Source organism: Cnephaeus nilssonii, assembly GCF_951640355.1.
Source record: "Cnephaeus nilssonii genome assembly, chromosome: 12".
In the NCBI taxonomy this organism is placed as follows: Eukaryota; Metazoa; Chordata; class Mammalia; order Chiroptera; family Vespertilionidae; genus Cnephaeus; species Cnephaeus nilssonii.
This window is the reverse complement of record NC_137083.1, coordinates 34,742,492-34,765,254: the sequence shown is the minus strand read 5'-3', so window position 1 is coordinate 34,765,254 and position 22,763 is coordinate 34,742,492. Positions and strand designations below refer to the sequence as shown.

Here is a 22,763-nt window from a genome sequence, read left to right as displayed (position 1 = left end):
AGGGAGAAGCTGGGAATCTATCAGCAAGCAACTCAGAAATCAGTTTTCTTGATTTTTCTGTGTAATCAACTTTCACTCTATAATCCCTAATAATTTATCCAGAGGAAATGACTACCCAGTTTTTTTGTTGTTGTTGTTAATTCTCACCGGAGGATATTTTCCCCATTGATTTCTAGACAGAGTGGAAGGGAGAGGAGGAGACTGATAGAAAGAAACATCAATGTGAGACACATGGATTGGTGGTCTCCCTCCAGCAAGCACCCAGACCAGAGCCAGGCATAGAGCCTGCAACCAATGTATGTGCCCTTGACCAGAATCAAATCTGGGACCCTTCAGTCCTAGGCCCACACTCCAAGCACTGAGCCAAACGCTAGGGCCCCGACTTTTTAAATAAAATTACATATTTTTTTATATTTACATGCTCTGCATCTCTTAAAACGTATCTAAATAATTGGGGAAAAGACTCTCTTTTTAGTAAAATCATAAACTAATATTTCTCCCACCAAAAGGAAAGATTCATCTGTACAATCTCAAGTAACAGCTAATAACTAAGCTATTAATCAGCATTAATCATTTGCAATGTTTTTCTTACTTTTTTCTTCCTTTTATAAACAGGATGCAGAAGGGAAATGAAATGGGAAGCTGAGCAACTTCTCTTTTTCATGAAAATGTGCTTTGTCTTTTTCACAAAGACCTCTATTTATAAACTTATTATCTACAGGTGAAAGTTGCTTACATTTTCCTGTTTTCACATTACCAATTTGCCTAGCATTAACATGATTAAGTAGACTTCCTATCAAACTACAAAATAGATACGTAATACCCTTTGAAATCAAAGTATTTTGATTAATTTAATTTGCTCAACAGTAACCTTGAATTTTACATCTGAAGAATTTCAAAACTGTTGAGAGATACGGCTCCTTGGCACTTTCAGGCGGAGCTATGAATTATAGTGCAATCGCCATCTTCAATCTAAATTCACAGAGCTTCCAACATGGCCTAGCAGTGCTTCTGTAGAGAGACCTTGGCTTTTCTTGTCATTGCTGCTTTTTTGCTGTGAGTCACATAGTATGACTCAAGACAATTTATAATCATCAATGAAATACCCTTGACATTTGAGAGTACTAAGAAAGGAAACAATGCAAGTGGGCCACAAAGAGTGCCATGCCAGAGAATCCAATGTTCTACAGTTCCCAACATCCTGTTGGTGCTTATTCTTCTATGTGCATTCAAATAAGAAAATAGAGTTTGATGAAAATGGCATACAATGTGATTATCCATTTGTGGCATAAAATGATTCATGTTTTCCACCATTCTCCCTTGCAAACTAGTAACTAATTATGAATCAGAATTTAGAGTTAAAAGCCTGTGAGATAGAAGAATCGTTTAAATTAAAAATCTAGGTTATTAAATTAATGAGTTAACTTTATGAATCAGAATTTCAGAGAAGATCCTGTAAAAACTAGAGAAGCTTCTGGGAAGCCTCAGGATTAACATCCATCATAATAAAATAACAGAAACATTGATATTCTCTGGCAATTCGGTTTGTTTCCCCTCCAGCCAAAGAAGTAGGCTGAAGTCATCTTGGATACATGATTTAGTCATTTTCACTCATCACAAGGATGATGAAAAAGAAGTTAGCATGGAACCATCAAATATATATTATAGATATATTGCAAGTTGGATTTTGTAATCTATTCAGAGTGTAACTAATGCTCTTTATTTCAAAACAAAAAAATGCTCAGAACATAAAAACTCTTGAGAATTTCAAATAAAAGTGCAGAAATGTAAAATGTATTAGATTTTACCAATTGTGAGCTGTAAGGTAATGAGATTCCAACACTCCCACAAACACTATGAGTGCAGAAATGTTTTCAGGACATTTTACAAGCTTAAAATCACCGTGGTAAATATTTATTTATTTGTTTGTTTATTTGTTTGTTTGTTTGTTTTGCTCAGAGCTAGAACAGAACTGATCAAATTGATGTTTTAATTCCATATTATCCTTTTTATTTAACATTTCACAGTCACTTGCCTTGTGTATCTTTAAAAAATGTTTCAGAAGGGAAACAGCATGTTTGCCTCCTCTGTTAAAATGATCATTTTTGGAGAACTTCCAAAATGCTAGGCATATTTACATAAACTATCTCATTTAATTTCTAACAGCGCTTTGGGAATATGAATATATGTAGCAACAGGGTCTTCCAGGCTTAACCTGGCGTATGGCAATATAGGTTAGGAGTTGGAAAATTATCAGGAATCTGTTTAATGCATTCATTTGCTGAAGGTCAATGGATTATTTCCTAAAAAAGGAGAAATACACGGACATGAGTTCATGGGGACATTGGGGAGATGAGAATAAGGCAAGAAATAAGTCTCCTTAAACTCTCTCAGCCAAAGGTGTTACTGCCCTCACTGACAGAAGTACTTTATAAATAATGAATGAGCTGATTTCCTCAGGAACTTTGTGACACATGGAATATGAGAACTAGCTTCAAAGCCCTATGATTTAAAAACTATAGGGTTAGTATTTTCATTACTGGTTTTTTTAATATATATATATATATATATATATATATATATATATATATATATACACATATATTATTAATTTTTTATTGATTAAGGTATTACATGTGTCCATATCCCCCCATTGCTCCCCCCACCCTACTGCCATACATGCCTCTTGCTCCTTATTGGTTATATGGCATTCAAATATTTTCTCCAGTTCTATAGGTTGTCTTTCACTCTGTTGATTGCTTGCTTTACTGTGCAGAAGCACTTTAGTTTTGCATACTCTCACTTGTTTATTTTTGTTTTTGTTGCCTGTGATTTTGGTGTCATATCCATAAAACCATTGCCAAGAACAATGTCATAAAGCTTTTTCTATGTTTTAGTCTAGGAGTTTTACAGCTTCATATCTTATGTTTAAGTCTTTCAACTAGACAAGTGTTGGCAAGAATATGAAAAATTTGGAACATTTACACATTGTTGGTGGGAAGATATAATGGTGCATCTGATACTGTTGTAATTAACCTAGTTATTAATAATAGGGAAGGGGCGAAGGGGAAGGCCAAATATGATATGCATGTCACTTGGGCAGCTTTGCCAGAAAGCTAAAGCTTTACATTCTCCAGGGAGGCAGGGGTCTATTCCCCACAGATTGCTGGGGAAGGGATTGGACAGGGTGTAAGACAGATGCATGCTCAGTAAAGGCGGGGTCCTGTCAGAAAGGTGCTGTCTGTCAGTCACACCTGGGAACAGGTCATTGGCCAGAATAGGCATGGCCATTGCAAGGGTGTGAAATTTGGGATATTTCAGTCCCTAAACAAAGGAACTCACTCTCTCGGTTCCTCTTGGCATGTTGCGCTGGACTCTTGGCTCCCCTGCATTCATCCACATGGTGGACTCCACACACAATGAACTAATGGACTACAACTAGCCTAATACTGAACTGGACCCGGCTGCAACATGGGATAGAAATTCTGGACACTGGCTTTCATTTTAGCTCTACTGAAATCCCCAGCCGCACTTCTTCCCGGACTGGACTAAGAGATACGGGACTTTGGAAACCCAGGAATATAATTCTGCTATTGGGGGAAGGGTGGCAAATAAAGCACAACAGTCATGGGAGCTGACAGAAGCTCAATGGACTATGTGAGTATCCATCCAGGGACTTGTGTCAACCTGCTTGTGAACACCTGAGTCGAATCTTGGGGTTTCTAGAAAATATTTTTCTTGGTAGAGAGAGAGTGCTCACAGGAATATAGAAAAATAATTACTGAGCATCTTACAGAGATAATTATGCTGGTGGAGATTACAGAGCTGTTAAAGAGAAAACCACTGGCCCAAAATGGTGGCACTCCTGCTAAAAGTCCATGATACCAAACCTAAATTTAATACCTGATCTAATTGCACTGCCAGTCTCTCCCAGGAATGTAATCTTAATCAAGTCTGAATTTGCTGGTTAAGTACCAGTAAGGTAATCTGTCACCTGGGCCCTCTCCAACCCCCCAAGAGAAAGAAGACCAATCTTCATAATAAAGACCTTTGCCATTCTCTTACTCCACCCTCTCAAGAAGATGTCCCAGTCTAAATATGTCTAAAAATATTCCTTTTCCTCTCCTCTCCCCTCCCCTCCCCTCCCCTCCTCTCCTCTTCTCTCCTCTCCTTTCCTCTCCTCTTTTCTTCTGTTAATAGTTTTCTTGCCCCAAACTTCTTAATATAAAAATCTTCCATTTTGTACAACTCCAGGAGGGTCCTTGTACAGCAGGGTCCTTGTAGTTGCTAGATGAGATGCTTCCTAATTCATGAATCCCTTTCTTATAGTCAATTCAATCTTCAAATTTACTTGGTTGATTTTTTTTAACATAGATAACAGTCTTGAGATAAAGAAATTAATATTCAAGAAACTATTATTTTTCTAAATCTCATTGCAAATTAGTAGCAAAGCCAAAATTTGAAAGATTTGTATAACTCTAAGCCCAGCGTTCTGTAACCATGGCTGGGGACCTACATATTAAGAAAAGAATGTTCAGTTCAAGCAAATATTATTATTTCTCCAGTAAAATTGACACTGATGCTTATATTAAAAACACAACTAAATATTCAAGTAATTATTTTTCATAGAAAAATTACATATAGGCTACTCTCTGTTACGCATTATAATAGACTAATTTTCTTAGTAATGCACTAGCTATAGCTGTTATCTCCAAGAAGTTTACGTGTTAGTGCTGGGAAAAAGTGGATAAAGGAAAATTATACAGTGAGTACATACTTAAATAGGAATATATATATACTGGGAATTAGAGGCCATGTAAAACAGACAACAAATCCTGGATGAGTAAATGAAAGACAAGAAGAAATAAGGGGGAAAGAGGAGATAATTCTATGCAAAAATTATCAAAAGTTCTGCAGATGAAGGAAAAAATATCCTCCTAGGAAAACATCAAGTAGTTTACTCTGTTTTCGGCTTAGCATTTCTGGACTGTGTTAATAGCTGCTGGGAAGAAGTTGAAATAGAAAATAAGAAAGGTAATGTCAACATAAGAAAGTCCAAATCTGTAGAGAATTTTTATAAGTTTATTTGAACCAAACTGACAACATATGCCAGAGCAAGATCTCAAATGCTCTGGAGAATAATAGTTTTGCAGCTTCTTTTGTGCATTTAAATTGAGGGAACATAAGGAAGATTACATGGAGGTGGAAGAAAGCAAAGCAGACATTAGATTATACGATACTTGACAAATTAGGTGCTCTCTTGGGGGTGGTTATGCTTACTCCAAAGGTGTGTTAACCTAGATTCCAAAAACAGTGGAGAGGACTTGCTTAAGGCAAAGATAAACCTTTTAGTAAAAAGTGATATGCCTGGATATGACTACCAATCATGACCGGCCATTTAGGAATTTAAGATCAGATCACCCTGTGAGGGTTTCCATAGAACCCCTTTTCTCATCCACAGTAAGATAAGGTCAGTTCATGAAGGGGCTGGTATACCATTTATGCTAAGTGAAGAGTCACTGGAGATTTTTTTTTTTTCAAGGAGCTACACTCTCAAGGGGCAGACTCAGTGAACACTAAAGCCACCCTGAATCATGTCCTGGGTCGACACCTGCACAGTAGCTGTGCTGTAGTCACAGTTTATCAGTCTGGGGATCTATCCCTCCCAGTGACATTCCAGTGACAACCAAGGCTCAGCTACATTAGGACAGTGCACACAGCCAAACAGGTTGAGGAGGCTCTGCCACTGGGCCCTATAGGACACCTGCTACACAGGGCCACTCTACCAAGTCTGGTAGATGTAGCATCGCTACTAATACATAGAAACAAACATAGGGAAGCTGTCAAAATGTGGAGACAAAGAAACAGGTCCAAAATGAGAAAACAGGAGAAATATCCAGAAAAAGAGCTAAATAAAATAGAGGCAAGGAAACTAACAGATACTGAGTTCCAAGCAGTGGTTATAGGGATGGTCAAGGAATTCAGTGAAAAATTCAACAGCATAAGAGAAGACATGGAAACTATAAAACAGAACCAGTCAGAAATGAAGGATACATTAACCAAAATGATGAATAGTTTACAGGGAATCAACAGTAGGGTAGATGATGTTGTGAATCAATTCATCCAATCAGTAGCGAAAAACACCCAATCAGAAAAGCAAACAGAAAACAAAAAATCACCCGCTCCCCGCAATGAAAATAGTGTAAGGAACCTCTGGGACAACTTCAAATGTACCCATATTCACATCATGGGGATACCAGAAGGAGAAGCAAGAGAGCAAGAAATTGAAAAACTATTTGAAAAAAATAATGACAAAACTTCCATAACCTGGTGAAGGAAATAAACATACAAGTCCAGGAAGCATAGAGTCCCAAACAACATGAAGCCAAAGAGACTTACACCAAGACACATCATGATTAAAATGAAAAAGATTATAGACAAAGAGAGAATCTTAAAAACAGCAAGAGTAGCCTGGCCAGTATTGCTCAGAGCACCTGTGTCCTTCCTGGGGCCACCTGGCATGACCACAGAGCAATCTGCAGATGGCTGTTACTTGATGTGGAGATCCCCAGTCGAGGCCAAGCTGTGCTGCCACTAGTGCAGGGCCCTTAGAAAGAGGTAAGGGGTATGCAGAAGCCAGATGGGCCATTTGTATGAAAACCACTGGAAATGGCTTGGGGCAAGATCTCAGTGAATCACTAGGAAAGGGCAAACAGGATGAACCATGTTAATGGACACTCAGATATGGCACCACCCTGCCAGCTCTGTGTGTGTGTGGGGGGGGGGGGTCTCAAAAAAGGAACAATAAACTCTGCCAACACTTTTGTCTGGCAGAAAGAAGTTCCCACCCATCAACTCTCATCCTGATGCCAGACAATGCTGTTCCTCCCCATATTTCCCTGGTTCCTTTCAAGCTTCTGCCCCAGTGCTGCAGCTTGGAGGGAGTGAGTCTCAGTAAGTTCTTGCATGGGCTCTTTAAGAGGAACTGCCTGGGTCTCCAGCAGCCCTCTCTCTCACTCAGCCATAATTCAAGCTGGTTTTTATAGGCAGAGTTATGGAGACTTCTCTTCCTGGCTCTGGAACCCTTGGCTGGGAGGCCTGGTGTGGGGCTGGGACACCTTGCTCCTCAGGGGAGACCTATGCAGTTGAGATATTCCTCCGGATTGTTTGGGACTAGCTCATTCTGTGTCTCCAGCTCTTCCTACCAGTCACCATGTGACTTCTTCTTTAAATCCCTAGTTGAATGATTCAGCTAGATTTGAGGCAGTTGTGAATGACAGCTATTCTGTACTTTAGTTGTAATTCTGATGTGGTTGTGGGAGGATTTGAGTACTTTTAATAAGATGAAAGTCAAGTTATAAAGAGTTAATAAAATCCCTAAATTCAAAAACTCTCTTCAACAGTGTAATTTGGCACCAGCTGATGGCAATAATTAACTCTAACTTAAACATCGATGAGGATGATTCTGGGTGCAATGCATGGCTAAACTTTTTAGAATATTGGCATCATTTCCAGGAATTTCTCAATAACTTAGCAATTTTTTCATTAGTTTAATCCCAGGTTAATGAGGCAACAGACTGGTCTTGAAAAATATAGACTCAACATTCATCTCTCCACTTTCTAAGTCACAGATACCTGTCCTTTCCAATTTATCCATCCCTTCCTGAGAGGAGGGGCAAGAAAAGAGAAAGAAATATACCCAGCCTCATTTAGATCTAAGTTTACATTATCCCAGGATAATCACCATGATGTATATCTTTAGGGGTTCTATTATACTATAATGTGACCTTGGCTTTATCTATCCTCTCTAATAAAATGGTAATATGCAAATTAACCATCACTCCGCTACATAGGTCACGCCCGCCAGCCAAGCCACGCCCGCCAGCCAATCAGGGCGAGTATGCAAATTAACCCCAATCCAAGATGGCTACAGCCACAGAGAGTAAGGTTTCCTAGGTAACAGAGGAAGCCAAGCTTTCCATAGCCGTTGCAGGCCTAAGCCTCCACTCAAGCTACAAAGTTTCAATTATAGAAGGTAAACAAATTCAAACAAATGGCGGCAGAATGGAGCTTGAGAGAGCAGGCCAGGGCTGCTGGCGGCAACAGGGGAAGCAAAGCTTTCCACACACCCTGGCCGGGCTCACCCGCTTAAGGCTACAAAGTTTCAATTGTAGAAGGTGAATTAACTGCCACAGAAATGGCTGCCGCCCCAGGCTACAAAGTTTCAATTGTAGAAGGAAAATAAATTCCAGATACCAGGGCCTCCCCTTGGGTTGCCAGGAGGCGTGGCCGGCCTGCAAACCACCACAGGCCCCTCGCTCAGGCCGCCCCACACGCCAAGGGAACCCCCACCCTTATCTGTGACACCCTTCAGGGCAAACCAGCTGGCCCCCACCCGTGCACCAGGCCTCTATCCTATCTAATAAAAGAGTAATATACAGATTGATCATCACTGCAACACACAATATAGCTGCCCCCATGTGGTCAAAGATCCTGCCCCCATGTGGACACAAGATGGCCACCACAAGATGGCCAGCAGGAGAGGGCAGTTGGGAGGCACCCAGCCTGCAAGGGAGAGCAGTTGAGAGGGACCAGGCTTGCAAGGTAGGGCAGTTGGAGGTGATCAGCCCTGCAGGAGAGGGCAGTTAGGGGTGACCAGGCTGGCAGAAGAGGGAAGTTGGGGGCAAACAGGCTGGCAGCAGAGTGGTTAGGGGGTGATCAGGCTGGCAGGCAGAAGCGATTAGGGGCAATCAGGAAGGCAGGCAGACAAGCAGTTGGGAGCCAGCAGTCCTGGATTGTGAGAGGGATGTCCGACTGCCCGTTTAGGCCCGATCCTGGTGGGATCGGGCCTAAACGGGCAGTCGGACATCCCTCCAGGAGTCCCAGATTGGAGAGAGTACAGGCTGGGCTGAGGGACAACCCCCCGCCGTGCACGAATTTCGTGCACCGGGCTTCTAGTATATATATAAAATGCTAATATGCAAAGTGTCCCCTCGGGAGTTCGACCAGGAGACAGGAAGTTCAGTCGCTCGCTATGACATGCGCTGACCACCAGGGGTCGCCATGGACCATGGCAGGCAAACAGCGTCAGTGGGGTACTGCTGGCCAGGCCTAAGGACCCTAACTATGCCTGAATTTCATACACTGGGCCTCTAGTAAGAAATAAAAGAGAGGTCTGGAAGATCATTAGAAAATGTTAAAAATGAAAACAATATTATTGGCTAGGTTATTAATGAATAAATATTTTATTTCTTCTATTTTTCAATATAAGAAAATAAGATAGGGGTTATTCCCCATGTTTATTTTTTTCTACTCTGCTGTTTTATAAGCTCTTACCATGAGTATTTATAAGTATGAATAAACAGAAGGACAAAAATACCATAAATTTGCCTGAGTCTTTTCTATTAAATTGGTTTCCCACAATATGAGAGTAAGTCAATTTTGCACTGTGGCTCCTTTCCATCTATCTTAATAATGGGGAAAGACTGACAAAAAATCTTAAAAGAAAGCAGCTGTAAAAAATTGATTGTTTCCCTACATACAAATGTTGCAAAAAAAAAATTAATTAAATATGCAAGTTCTTGATTGGAAAGGGCAATTCAGCCAAAGTTAGAAACTGAGAGAGACTAATAGATCACTTTGACCATCTATTAAATTCATTCATTTATACTTTAAGACAGAATACTGTTTTCCCACTTTTATTTTACTCCACCACTATTTAATCACTAAAAATTCAGCTCTTTCATATCCAGAACCTACACCTAATTATAATTTAGAATAGCGTTTATCTTTATACATTATAACAAAAAAGAATGAAGTATGTTTTTATGGCTCACATATTTATAACTGTTTGTGCTGCAATCAATAAAAATAATCCAATTCCATGGAATGAATAGGATAGATGAAATAGTTAAATACATAATACTAGTATCTATTAATTTAATTCATATAAACACAAAATTTTAAATATTACTATTTTTACAGCAACATTTTGTAATGTGATTTGGGCAAAGTGATTACACACACACACACACACACACATATGGGTGGGCAAGAGTAGGTTTAGAGTTATTTGCATGGAAAGACATAGCAGGTTATGATTATTGCAATAGCTTTATTAACTCTGTTCAGCATACTCACAACTGTAAACCTACTTTTGTCCACCCCTGTATATATAATTAAAGCTAAATTTGAACTAACGTATCCTGATTGACACTCAATAACATTCAATTTCACTAGAAAATTTTTCACCTTCTAATTTAGTTTCTCTGTGAAGTTGAAGCTAAAAACAGCTCCTCAAAGGTTTAATTACTGGCCAATTTCTAGACGTCTGTACTAAGCCTACACAGTAACAAGCTGATGCTAATAAGCCATACATAAAGATCCTTCTTATTAAAATACAAATTAGGCCCCCCTCATGTTTATACATGTGTAAGTACAATTAATATTGCAGGCTTAGTTGGAAATACGACTGTTATAGTTAACCAACCATTGCAATACAATCAAATGAGATTTCAAATGCAATTGGAAAGATCAGTTCTATAGGAATGGAAGCAATTATTTCATGTGGAGCAATTAGTTTTCCAAATTCTTTTTTCCTTCTCCCATCTGCTCTTAAAAAAAAATAATTCGTCCATCATAAATGACCCGAAATGTCACCTTTAACACTCGTATGTTGTAAGGAGACCTGAAAAGCAGCTGGCAGACATGGCTTATTTACAAATATGGTTTGAACTTGTAAATGCATGACCGCACAACTCTTAATCCATTTAGAGTGTATGCCCTTTGTTCCTCAATTGTACATTCAATTGGGAATTGAGCTGAGGGAGAGTGTGAATTACATGATCTGTTTCTTGTTTGCCAGCATTTTAGTACTTTGCTTTTTGTTCTTGTTGTTCACCAGACTTCTCTACATTACACAGTAGGGAAAGTTAATCAACATTTTGCCTAAGTAATATTAATAAAACTGGCCTACTTAGACTTGAGGGAAGAATCAGAATATTACATTTCTTTTTGAAATGTTAATGTACCTCTTAGGAAATTATTTCTGCCTTCTAAATCATCTTAGTGTTAAATTATTGAAGGATGGCATTAAAGAAATATTGCACTGGTGCAAATAGTTAAATACCTGAAAAGATAAAAGTCTTATATAGTTTCAAAGAAGGACTTTTTAAAATATGGTGGCATTTAACTTCAAATTAAACATGTTTAAGTGTTTAGTTAAGACATTGATAAAATCTGCAATTGTTTTGTGAGCTCCCACAAAATAAGGGGAGACTTCATGGCGATGATTTCTAATTTCCAACCATAGCCAGACACAAATTTTAATTTGATTTGTATAATTGGCCTTGAAGGAGTTGCTTAACTTTATATGAATTGAAGCATCATCTAGTTTATCAACAACAACAACAAAAAGGAAAAGGGGGAAAGTGTCTTATTTTTGCACTATTTACTTATTTGAGTCTGAAGGTTAGGTAATCTTTATTCAGGTCCTATTCTTCAAATACAAAACCACCACTATCTGACCGTTCTATGAGCCATGGTATTTCAAAGGGAAGGCCTCTTGTAAAGACGTTATGTATGACTGACATGGTAAGATATGGAAAATATGAATTCTCAGTGTGCAAACTGACAGGCACATGTCCCTGAATACCGTTCACAGTCTTTCAAGAAGAACTCGGGAAATGAGTTGACAGGGCTCTAAAGTGGCCTAATCCGTTTTTCCTTTAACAATCTCTTTTAATGTCACTCCGTATGTTCATATGTCCTAAATAAATAGTGGGTAATCTAGGGGGAAATTAAGAACAGAATTTGTTCAAGAATTCTCCACACTGTGACTACTATTTGCTAAGAACTCTTAACATTTGCTGGGTAAACTATTTATTTTCTATTTTACCCTATAAGATTTAGGAATGGCTTTTGTGTCATTATGGGACTAATTTGTCCTCTTGCATAAATTTTCCTATCAGTGATTCTCATTGGATATAGACAATGAGAAAGTAGGTAATATGAGTTACATTTCAAGGTAATTTTTTCCACATTTTGATATCTGATAAGAAAGAATACAGCTTCAAATTGCTGGTACATCATAATTTAGTTGGCTTCTTTTTTCTTTCTTAGCAATACATAAATGATTGAGTGCCTTACAAATAATTATGGTTTGAAGTCAATAAAATATAGAATAGCTAACACACATTGAAAGTTTTTGTGACATCTACAATGGTCACCTATTGCTGAAAGCTAATTCCAGCATGTCATAAATGCAAGAAGTTTCATCAAAAGGTTGATGGAACTTGGGGATTCAGCAGGGCTGAATACATATTACCTATTGCTGGAATAGCTAAGGGCATTTCCCCACACCTAAAGATTTGCATATATTATTGCTGGTTGCCAGACAGCTGAGGGCGTTTTAATCTACATGTTATTGCCTCCTGCTGGCCAAACACCTGAACAGCTGTTCCCCAAAACTAACAATGCCTACTGTATACTAAACCTTGCCTTTGATATGTATATCTACTTTGCTTTAGGGCAATTTGTGTTAATAAAGAGCTAGGGGTCCAGAGATTCGGAGAACTTGGTTACTGAAGCTAAGCCCTCCTCTGGCTCCCCCATGGATTACAAATTTATATTATATTTTTAATCTCTTTATTAATTTACACCACAGCGCCTTCTCCAGATTCCTGAACCCTTCTAGATGCTGGATATCACCCACCGGCATTAACCTATTACTTCCATAAGGAGAAATAAATCATTGCAAAAATGTTAATTTAGTGTTAATTTAGCTTGATATCAAAAAGTTCATAATATATCTGGGGGAAAAATATCCACAGAACAGTAACATAATAATTGAATAAAACAACACCAATACTATAAAGGCATTACTACATCCCTACTTGTCAAATTATTTTCTAACACATTGTTCCTTAGAAATCTAAAAATGACATAAACTAATAAATGACTATGTAAAATATTATTAAATTCCTTTAATTCAAAGAAAATCTTTTTGAAAACAATGGAATCTATATATAAAAGAAGCTGATCTGGATAAACTTGATTTTGGGATGCTCAGAATTACTTGTGATTTAAACTAAAACAGCACCAAGTTTACTACAGCAATCCTAGGCAGAATATATGATCCAGCTTCACATCTATTATGTTTTACACCGGACTTTACTATGCTATCTAAAGCGGGGGGAAGGGTTTGAAGATTAGTTAATCAAAAGGATACTTATTTGGATAAATTAGTTTGGCTGCATTTTTGTCTAATCAAGAAACAAAAATATTCAAGTTTCCTTTTATCTAAAAAGTAACAATTACAATGTAAAATTTACATTGGATGAGTTTATAATTTGCCCTCCGTACACAAAGGTTATCTTTTTTAATTTAATCATTAATTGTTTTTTCTATGTATTATGGATGACACATTGATCTTTTTTAACCTACCTATGTCAAACAATTGTGGACCAAGCGAGTGTCTACATGATGCGAACAAATCAAGCAATACAATCAATTTACGGAAAGAATCAAACTGACAGTAGTGAGTCTCCTCTTAGTAGACTAAGAGTTCAATAAATGAGTATATTTTCCTTTCATATACAGTATAATCATACAAACACAAAGGAAACTTGCTAATTACTGAACCTCGATTTAGTGTTCTGTTGAAGCACAACTTTCTTAACCTTCAAATTTGAGATTTTGGTTTGCAAAACATTCAAAGACAATTAAACAGTACAATCAAACTGTCACTCATACTCGGTCCTATTTTAACATCCTCAAAATGAATTGTCTACAATTTTTCTGTAATCAGACGTAAAAAATTTTCAATATAAGTGAAAAGTTCAAATATGTTGCAGACATTTTAACTGACTATTAGAGATAGACTTTTTCACTGTGCCCCTTAGATGTAAGAAGACAGATAGATACATACATAGATGATAGATAGATGATAGATGGTAGACAGATGATAGATATGTAGATAGATAGATAGAAATCATTACAAGAATAATTTCTGCTATTTGTATAATTAGCACAATGATTCTTGGAGAACAAAATAAGTTTATAAAAAAAATACATGAAAAAGTTAATATAAGTTGGCATTTCTAAAAGTGGGCTAGAGTCGATGAAAGATAACTTCCAGCTAACATGGAGCAAATTAAATTTCAAGAGGTTTAATACATTTATTCTCACTTCAATCACATTGCCCACTATAAAGGTGATTATCATATGCAAGTCGCGTCTCACAAACTCAAAATTTTAAAATGCCACTTGTTTTTCAACTGAAATAACTACAAAGTTTATTCAGATATTATAATGTAATGTTATATTTTACTGTAATTAGTTTTATAAATACCTTTGAGTATGGAAGAACATTTCAATGAACTCTTCTTTTAAAAAAATACGGAACATAATCAGGAACATTTGGAATAATTTAATTGGCCCTGATTATACAAAATCAATTTTTTTAAAGCAACAAACTATGGCTATATGTTGGTCCTATAAACCATAAGATTTCATCACTAAATTATATTAATGGGATCATAACTATAAAGACAAAGCAATTGGTATAAAAGAGGGTCCTTACTGCAAAATCCTCCCGCCACTGGTGGGCTGCTTGAACTTTCTCTGCTTCCAAAGCCAGGCGCTGAAAAGAAAACAATAAATCTTAGAATGCAAATGACCCCATAAATATGTAATCGTTATATAGTCTTTGGGTTTTCAAATCAATTATGAAGACAAGAAAACAGGAGTGACTCCTTATTTATGATTCATAAATTCTAAATGTTTAGGTAATATAACCTACTGAAGTTCATAAACAGTACATGTATTTACCTTTTTAGTAATATAAGTAACATACTACTCTTGAATACCATGACATTCATTGGCTCTGCCATCATGGGCAGTAAGGTCCCCTTCAAGTGCTTTCTATCAAAAACTAACATTTCAACCCAGGCAATGTGGCTCAGAGGTCAGCCTATGAACCAGAAGGCCATGGTTCCATTCCTGCAGGGCACATACCCAGGTCCTGGGCTTGATCTCCAGTAGGGAGTGTGCATAAGGCAGCTGATCAATAATTCTCTCTCATCAGTGATGTTTCAATCTCTCTCTCCCTCCCCCTTCTTCTCTGAAATCAATAAAACACACACACACACATATATATATATATATATATATATATATATATATTTTTTTTTTTTTTTTTTTAAATAAAGACTAACATTTCAGCTTTTAGAAAAAGCTTCAGTCAGTAGAGTAGTTTAATCTTGGTAGGTTGTTGTTAGTACATTCCTGTATAGAATATCTATAATAATAAAAGCGTAATATGCTAATTAGACTGGACGACCTTCCAGATGAAGCTGGGGCTGCAAGGGAAGCCGGGGTGCCTGTCGGTGGCTGGAGGAAGTCTGGGTCCCAGGTGCCAGAGGGAAGCCCGTGCCGGCAGCTGGGGGAGGGAAGGCCTACTCTTGCACGAATTTCATGCATCAGGCCTCTAGTATTTCTATATAAGCAGAAAGGAAATGACACTGACAAATCATTAAATATACACTGAGCATTGTACAAGGCACCTTGTTCCTATCATATTCCGTTGTTATTTTACCAAAAGCCACAGCAATGTGATAATGTCCACCTTGCTGAAGAACGCTCTTAACAGTTCTTTCAGAGATAACCTGTGAGGAGTAGCAAGCTGTCACAATCACTTTTTGCAGATAGATTCTTTTTTTCCTTCTCTGGTGTTTTAGGGTTTTTTTTTTTCTCTTTGTATTTCCTGGTGTTACCATTATGTTCTCCATGTAATAAGCTTTTATAAGAGACAGGAACATTTAGTGATTAAGAATACAGAGATTAAGCCAGACTACCTGGATTTAAATACCAACCCTGCTGCATACTAGCTGTGCAAACTTGGAAAAAATTAAGTTTCTCCTCCCATTTTCTTATGTGAGAATCTGCCTCATGGATTGTTCAAAGGACTAAATGAGTTATTATATACACAGTTCTTGGCAGACAGGAAGTGGTATGTGTAACAGCTATGTAACTCTGAGTAATTATGAATCTATTTGCACTCTGTGTCCATGTGAGAAAATAGCTTAGTGTGTGCATCTGTGGCCTCCCCTGCCCTCCCCCCCGCACCCCCCCCCCCTACCTCCACACACACATAGTTAGAAAACAATGACAGAAACAGGACAAATATAACATCAAATGCAGGGTGTTCCAAAACCTGTAGACCGACTTTAACAGCTGATAACTCACTTAATTTTCACTCCTTTCTAGGTTTAACTGGTTTGAAATAATGGGTGAAGCCACACTAAACTCTGAACACAGAAAAGTTACCCACCAGACTTTTTTATGGGGGATACATAAAAGATAAAGTTTACGGTACAAAACAGGCAACAGTTGATGAGTTGAGGGTGCGCAGATACTGAATAAAATGATTCTTGATGTTTGTGACTCCATCGCTTCCTGTTATCAGCCGTGCCAGACCAGACAGTCATCAGTTAGAAAACAGGCACTGACAAAAACAATTTCTTCATTTCTGTAGATTCTCATAAATGGTTAAAAAGGCCTGGCCAGCATTGCTCAGTGGTTGAGCATTGACTTGTGAACCAGGAGGACATGGTTCGATTCCCAGTCATATGCCCAAGTTGCAGGCTCGATCCCCAGTGTGGGGTGTGAAGGAGGCAGCCAATCAATGATTCTCTTTCATCATTGATATTTCTCGTTCTCCCTCTTCCTTCTTCTCTGCAATCAATAAAAATATATATTTAAATTTTGAAAATGAACTGTATGTTAATAAACACTGACTTTATGATCATTTAAAGTGTGTACACATTTAGGGGTACACCCTACATAGTAAATATGAATGCAGTATACTCATTTAGTAAGAGTAAATTATCAGGTTAGGTTTGTAAAAAGTATAAATCTCCTAGTGGTTCACTGGTTCATGTGTTTAATCTTCCACAATGAACTATGCTTCAGTGTGTGCTCTTCCTAGCAAGTCCAGACTACACTGGATAATGGAAACAACCTTTAGAGCAATGTTTTATATTGGTGTGTTGGCCTCTATTCCCTGCTATTTAATGTAATCTGTTCATTTTTCTAACTATTATGTAGGTATTATCCATGACTATAAAATATTGGCTAATGGGAGATCTCAATTTAAGAGTCCCTAAGCTGAATTAAGAGGAAAATTGTCCAGCAATTTTAAATGACAAAGGTTTCGGCTATCAGCCACCAGGCACAAATGGGATGTAATAGGAGCTAGTAAACATTAGAAATTGTACCAGAGAGAGTAAACAAAAAAAGGTTCTTTAGTCTTTATCCCTACAAAAACAAATAACTAAACAGCCAAGTTAAAAGAATGCATATCCTTCAGTAACATTTCATCACACTACTTTTGGAAACTCAAAATCAGTGTGGAAATGTAGCAAATAAAAGTGAATAAGACAGCAGCAAATGAAATGGAAATGGAAGCAATTTCTTTATCAGAAAACCTCAGTGTAGAAGATAAAGAAAAGGCAGAATGAGAAGATAAACATGAAGTGATGTTCTTGACAAATTCAAAGTGTAAGTCTTCCCTCATTTTTAACAGGTAATATTAGGTAATATTTTTAACAGCTGAACATTCATATGTATGGGGCACACAATAAACTTAAGTATTTTGTGGATTTAAAGAAAATACTGGATAAAATACAAATAAGTTAAATATTTTTTAGATTAAAAATATTAGAACTCTAAAATGCCTTTATGTCTTGGAGAAGAATATTAAGATGTTTTCCTTTCACAGTGCACAAAAAAAGGATCCTTCATCTCTCCCTCCCCCTACCCCACAAACAAAACACCCTGGCGGATATTCAGCCACAAGGAAATACAGTTTTTAAGGCAGGAGCTCAAACACTACCAACGCTATTCTCTATTCTAGAGAGCATGAGAAAGTACAACTAAAGTGATCTGATTCAGAATCACATGGCTTATGATATAAACATAATCCATGCTTAATTAGCCACAATGACAGTAATCATTACAGTTTATTTCTAGAAAAAAATTAAAGAGGGATGAACAATAGCCACAAACTATAAGATAATTCTCCTCCATGGAGGAAAGTCCAAATTAGCTCTATTTCTAATATATGTTTTTAAACACTAATTTTATAAAGTAAGTGCCATTTGTCACAAAATTCATAAATAAGAACTTAAAGAGATGTATAGGGTATCCCCAAAAAGGATACACATATTTTGAATAATTATAAAGGCAATGTTTATTAAAATACATTTCATTTTCAAAATTGAGCTATCAGCTATTAAAGTGTGTATGCATTTTTTTTTGGGGGGGGGGGCACCCTGTAGTTATATATGAAAAAAAAAGTGACCCTGGCTGGTGTGGCTCAGTTGGTTGGAGCATTGTCTGTACACTAGAAGGTTGTGGGTTCAATTCTGGGTCAGGATGCATACCTAGGTTGTGGGTTTGATCCCAGGTCAGGGTGTGTATGGGAGGCAACTGATTAATGTTTCTCTCTTTCTTTCCCTCTCTAAAAAAATCAATGAAAATATCCTCAGGTGAGGAGGGAGGGAAGGAGGAAGAGAGGGAAGAAGGAAGGAAGGAAGGAAGGAAGGAAGGAAGGAAGGAAGGAAGGAAGGAAGGAAGGAAGGAAGGAAGGAAGGAAAATTGTATTTTAAAAGGTTGTTTGAAGCTCAAAATTTGCTAAATTTTATATCCTTAGCTTGGAAATCTGAAAATACAGTTAAATGCACTACTGTTACCTTCTTTGTTCATAAAGAAATTAACAAAATATGTTTTAATCCAGCAAATCTCATGATAAAGCATAACACTGAACTTTAGATGCTTAAATAGTCTATCTTGGGGACTAAAACAAGTAGTTGCTGATGGTGATCTTTCTTGTGGCAAAAGACCAGCTCGTCATGACTAAGAGAAAACTGACACTCAAGTCCCTAATTAACTTCTATTCTGGTCAAGTGACATTTCTTTTTAAAGCCAATGAGTGACCATTAAATACCACAAGCAAATGTGTTAAGATTGATAAAATTCCTACCTAATAAAATGTGAACATTTGCTTGGGAGAGTATTCCTGTTTCCATAGTTGGCTATATAAGTTTGGTCTATAATAATAGCTTATTACAGGAAAAATAATTTTTTCCTAATTTAATTCATAGTAATAGTATCAATCATTAAAATCAGACCAAGCACCAGATAGAAACAAAGAACCCAGCTCAGCATAAACACCTATGACAGAAAACTGAAACTTAATTCTGCTCATATTAAGATATGCCAGAAAGATTCATTAAATGGCTTTATCATAAACGAAACAGCACATGTATATAAAAATCCTTTGGGTATAAAACAATAAATATATATACAATGTCACAGATGTCTATACATCTCTATCTACCTATTGGTTTGAGCATAATAAAATAGAAAAGCATATTAATGACTTTTTTAGAACTCATAAATTTAACAAAATGGACTTTAAGCTAAGCCTTCTGACTTCAAAGCTTTTGCTCATTCCACGAGAACAATCCTTAGTATCCATTAAATCCATCAAAAGTGTTAACGTCACTAGTCACTGACAGATTATATGAAGACAAAGCACTGTCAAAACCAAAAACACTGGTAGAGAACTATTTCAGATTAATAGGAAATTTCCCAGCAAATTTTTAGACATTGCCAAAGACTGAAACAAAAACAGAACAAAAAACTGTATGTCAGTTTTAGAACTTTCTTTACATAGGTCCTGTCCTCAAATCCTGAGAGACTATTGCTAATCAGAGAAAAAGCTTTTGATATGCAGTGATCTGCAGGAAAGAAAAAAAAAAAAAAACAGAACTAGAGAAAAGGAGACATTTTATCAGATCAGAGAAAGATCAGCTCCCTTGAAGACCTATTCATTCTCAACCTTCACTTTTTGACATGTCTTTATCTCTTCCACTAGCATTGAATTCTGTCAGGTGATATGAAAGTCTAATCAAAGCACTACAATTATACAGTGTAAAAAGAAATAATTCTATCATTCTTCCTTAACAATATCTACATATATTTTTTCTTGGAAAGAGACTATTTTCCAAACCTGTGTGTAATTTGCTTCCTAGACTGTAAGGTAATTGCAGATGAAAGATAAAAAGTTTTCTAATATATTTAATTATTAAAAATTTTCTTTTGATATCTTTGAAAGGAAACCTTCAGGGATCATATGCCAGTTCAGTTAAACTCTAATAATGTTGATATTCATGTTAATCAAGAATTGACTTAAAAATATCACTCAAAGAAACAATCTTTTTGGCTAGTGTATATCAAGACATTTCTTCCTAATAAAGAGGTAATAGAGCCCTAGTCGGTTTGGCTCAGTGAATAGAGCATTGGCCTGAGGACTGAAGGGTCACAGGTTTCAATTCTGGTCAAGGGAACATGCCTGGGTTTCCGGCTCTATCCCCAGTGGGGGTGCAGGAGGCAGCCGATCAATGATTCTCTCTTATCTTCGATGTTTCTATCTCTCCCTCTTTCTTCCTCTCTGAAATCAATAATATATATATATATATATATACATATATATATATATATATATATATATATATATATATGTAATTAGAGCTTCACAATAGACTAATCCACGTAAAATATGCATGGGTTATGTGATTAATGTTCAAATAATTAATACCTTATAAGGAATAGCAATAGTATTATGTCTATTTTGACAATTTTTATCATTTTAATGAATTTTGCCTATCTTTATCTAATGTTCTTAACATAGCAAAAAAAATCAGGATAATCAATTTAATGGTCTAATAATATCAATTGAAAATGGCAAATTTAGTTGAATAATAGACATAGGTTTTGAAGAAAAATGTTCAGGTACAATAAATTATTTTGGAGGTACAGTATAATGAGCATGCACGTTTAAACCAGACAGATCTGGTTCCCAATTCTGGTGCTTCCATTCACTAACTATGAAATTTTAGGCAATGAATTCAACATTTTCTGCATCTAAGAATAATAACTCCTTTATATATTTTATGTTTGGTATGCTAAACATCTAGTACATTATAAACTTAATAAAATTTTGTTTCCATTTGAATCATACAAATGTAACTTCATAGAATAGGCTATGTTAGAATTACAATCACTGATGACCACTTCAACATATGCATATCTGAGTGAAACAAATGAAGACATTTTAATGGTCCCTATATTTTAATGGTATGTTGCCAAGCCAAAAAGCTCTTGAAGACCCATATGGTGGTCCCAAAGCATAAGCGATTCAAGGAATGTGCATTTAATATAAGTCAATAAAATGAGTTCAATTTTATTTTATTTTTGTCATAAATAAAATGAGAAAGAAGAGTAGATCATTATGAAATATGAAAAATAGTGAAAAGCCAAAAACAATCTGGAACCCATGACTCAATCTTTATTTTTTTTATATATTTGCTTTAATAACCGTTTTGGAAAAAGTAAGATATTACAAATAACCTTGAAGCTCACCTTATTTATCTCCTTTAACCAATTTATCTACCCATAGTAATCAGTATAATGAATTAGTCTATATTCTTTGGCATTGTTTGACAAATATTTTTTAAGTATGTAAATGTTATCTGATGTCAATACTGTTGATTTTTCCAAGGTTGTGTGTAGGTTGAATGCCAAAGAAAACCCCCAACAGCTTTAGTGGGGGGAGAGGGCTGATATTTCTAAAGAGAAACCCATAATCATTGGAAGTCATGGTTTAGATTGAACAAGAGAATCAATTAATGTCAGGGAGTTTTGAAAAATGATTTAGTCAGGGTTTTGAAAGTAAAGATAAGGTGCCAAGAAGAGAGAAGAACCTGCAAGGAAACAAAGCTGAAGCCACCTCTAAAACCCTTTTTTAGCACTAAAACACTATGCATTTATTGCATCTTTATCATCAGAACATAGTAACAGGCCTTATTTGTAAATATAATCCTACCTATCCTTTCTCTCTATCATTGTTTCTGCACAGGTATTACTGGTACAGTTTGAAAGATGCTAGATCAACATTTAAGCAAGGCAACTTGTCCAAAGACATTTTGATCCCCTTTCACTATCAGGCTTTGGGTTAGCAAGCCCACTCTTACAAAGATGACTAAACACTGTTTTTATGTTTTACTTATGCTTGCCTAAAATATGTTTTTGCAGACTTTCTGGTTTTGTTTAATAACACAAAACATGAGCACATAATTACAATCATTAAATTTCTTGTTTTTTCAAACTCACTTTTGTTTTTCCAGCTGGGCAATCCCAAACTTACTCCAAGACACAAAGGTTATTTTTAATAAAATTCTGCTTTAATTTAGAAAAATATACTTCAATAATTTGAGAAATTCTACCAAATCCTGATTAAATAGCTTAGCACCAGTTTATCTTTTTGAGATAATTAAGAAGAAAAAAAAGGAATTTGCCTTCTTGACTATTGTTTCTTAAGAGAAACAGAACAAGCTACATAATATATAATTTTTACTATTCATTAAAATTAGTTGTAAATAGACTGACCCAGGAGAATAAAATATGTAGTCTTGTTATTTATGTCTATTCAAATATTTTAACACTTCTGCAAATACTGGAAATATGACATGAGAAGAACTATCAAAATAGTAAAATATTAATTGTATTAATCCAAATCACATATAAATCTCACACTGCATAAAGTGCTATATAAGGCTACAGATTAATTCCTTTTAATAGCCTGTCATTTTCTTTTTTTTAATATATTTTATTGATTTTTTACAGAGAAGGACAGGGAT

The 22,763-nt window shown here is 36.3% G+C and overlaps 1 protein-coding gene across 4 annotated transcripts in view; it reads right to left on the bottom strand.

Annotated features, from left to right (window-relative positions):
• Window positions 1-22,763, bottom strand: part of CACNA2D1 (calcium voltage-gated channel auxiliary subunit alpha2delta 1) — a 379,039-nt gene that overhangs the window by 169,179 nt on the left and 187,097 nt on the right. For all 4 annotated transcript variants that reach the window (XM_079785391.1, XM_079785388.1, XM_079785389.1 and 1 more), the window contains exon 4: window positions 14,582-14,641. In XM_079785391.1, coding sequence (XP_079641517.1) covers window positions 14,582-14,641 — 60 coding nt within the window. The remainder of the gene's footprint in view (window positions 1-14,581; window positions 14,642-22,763) is intronic.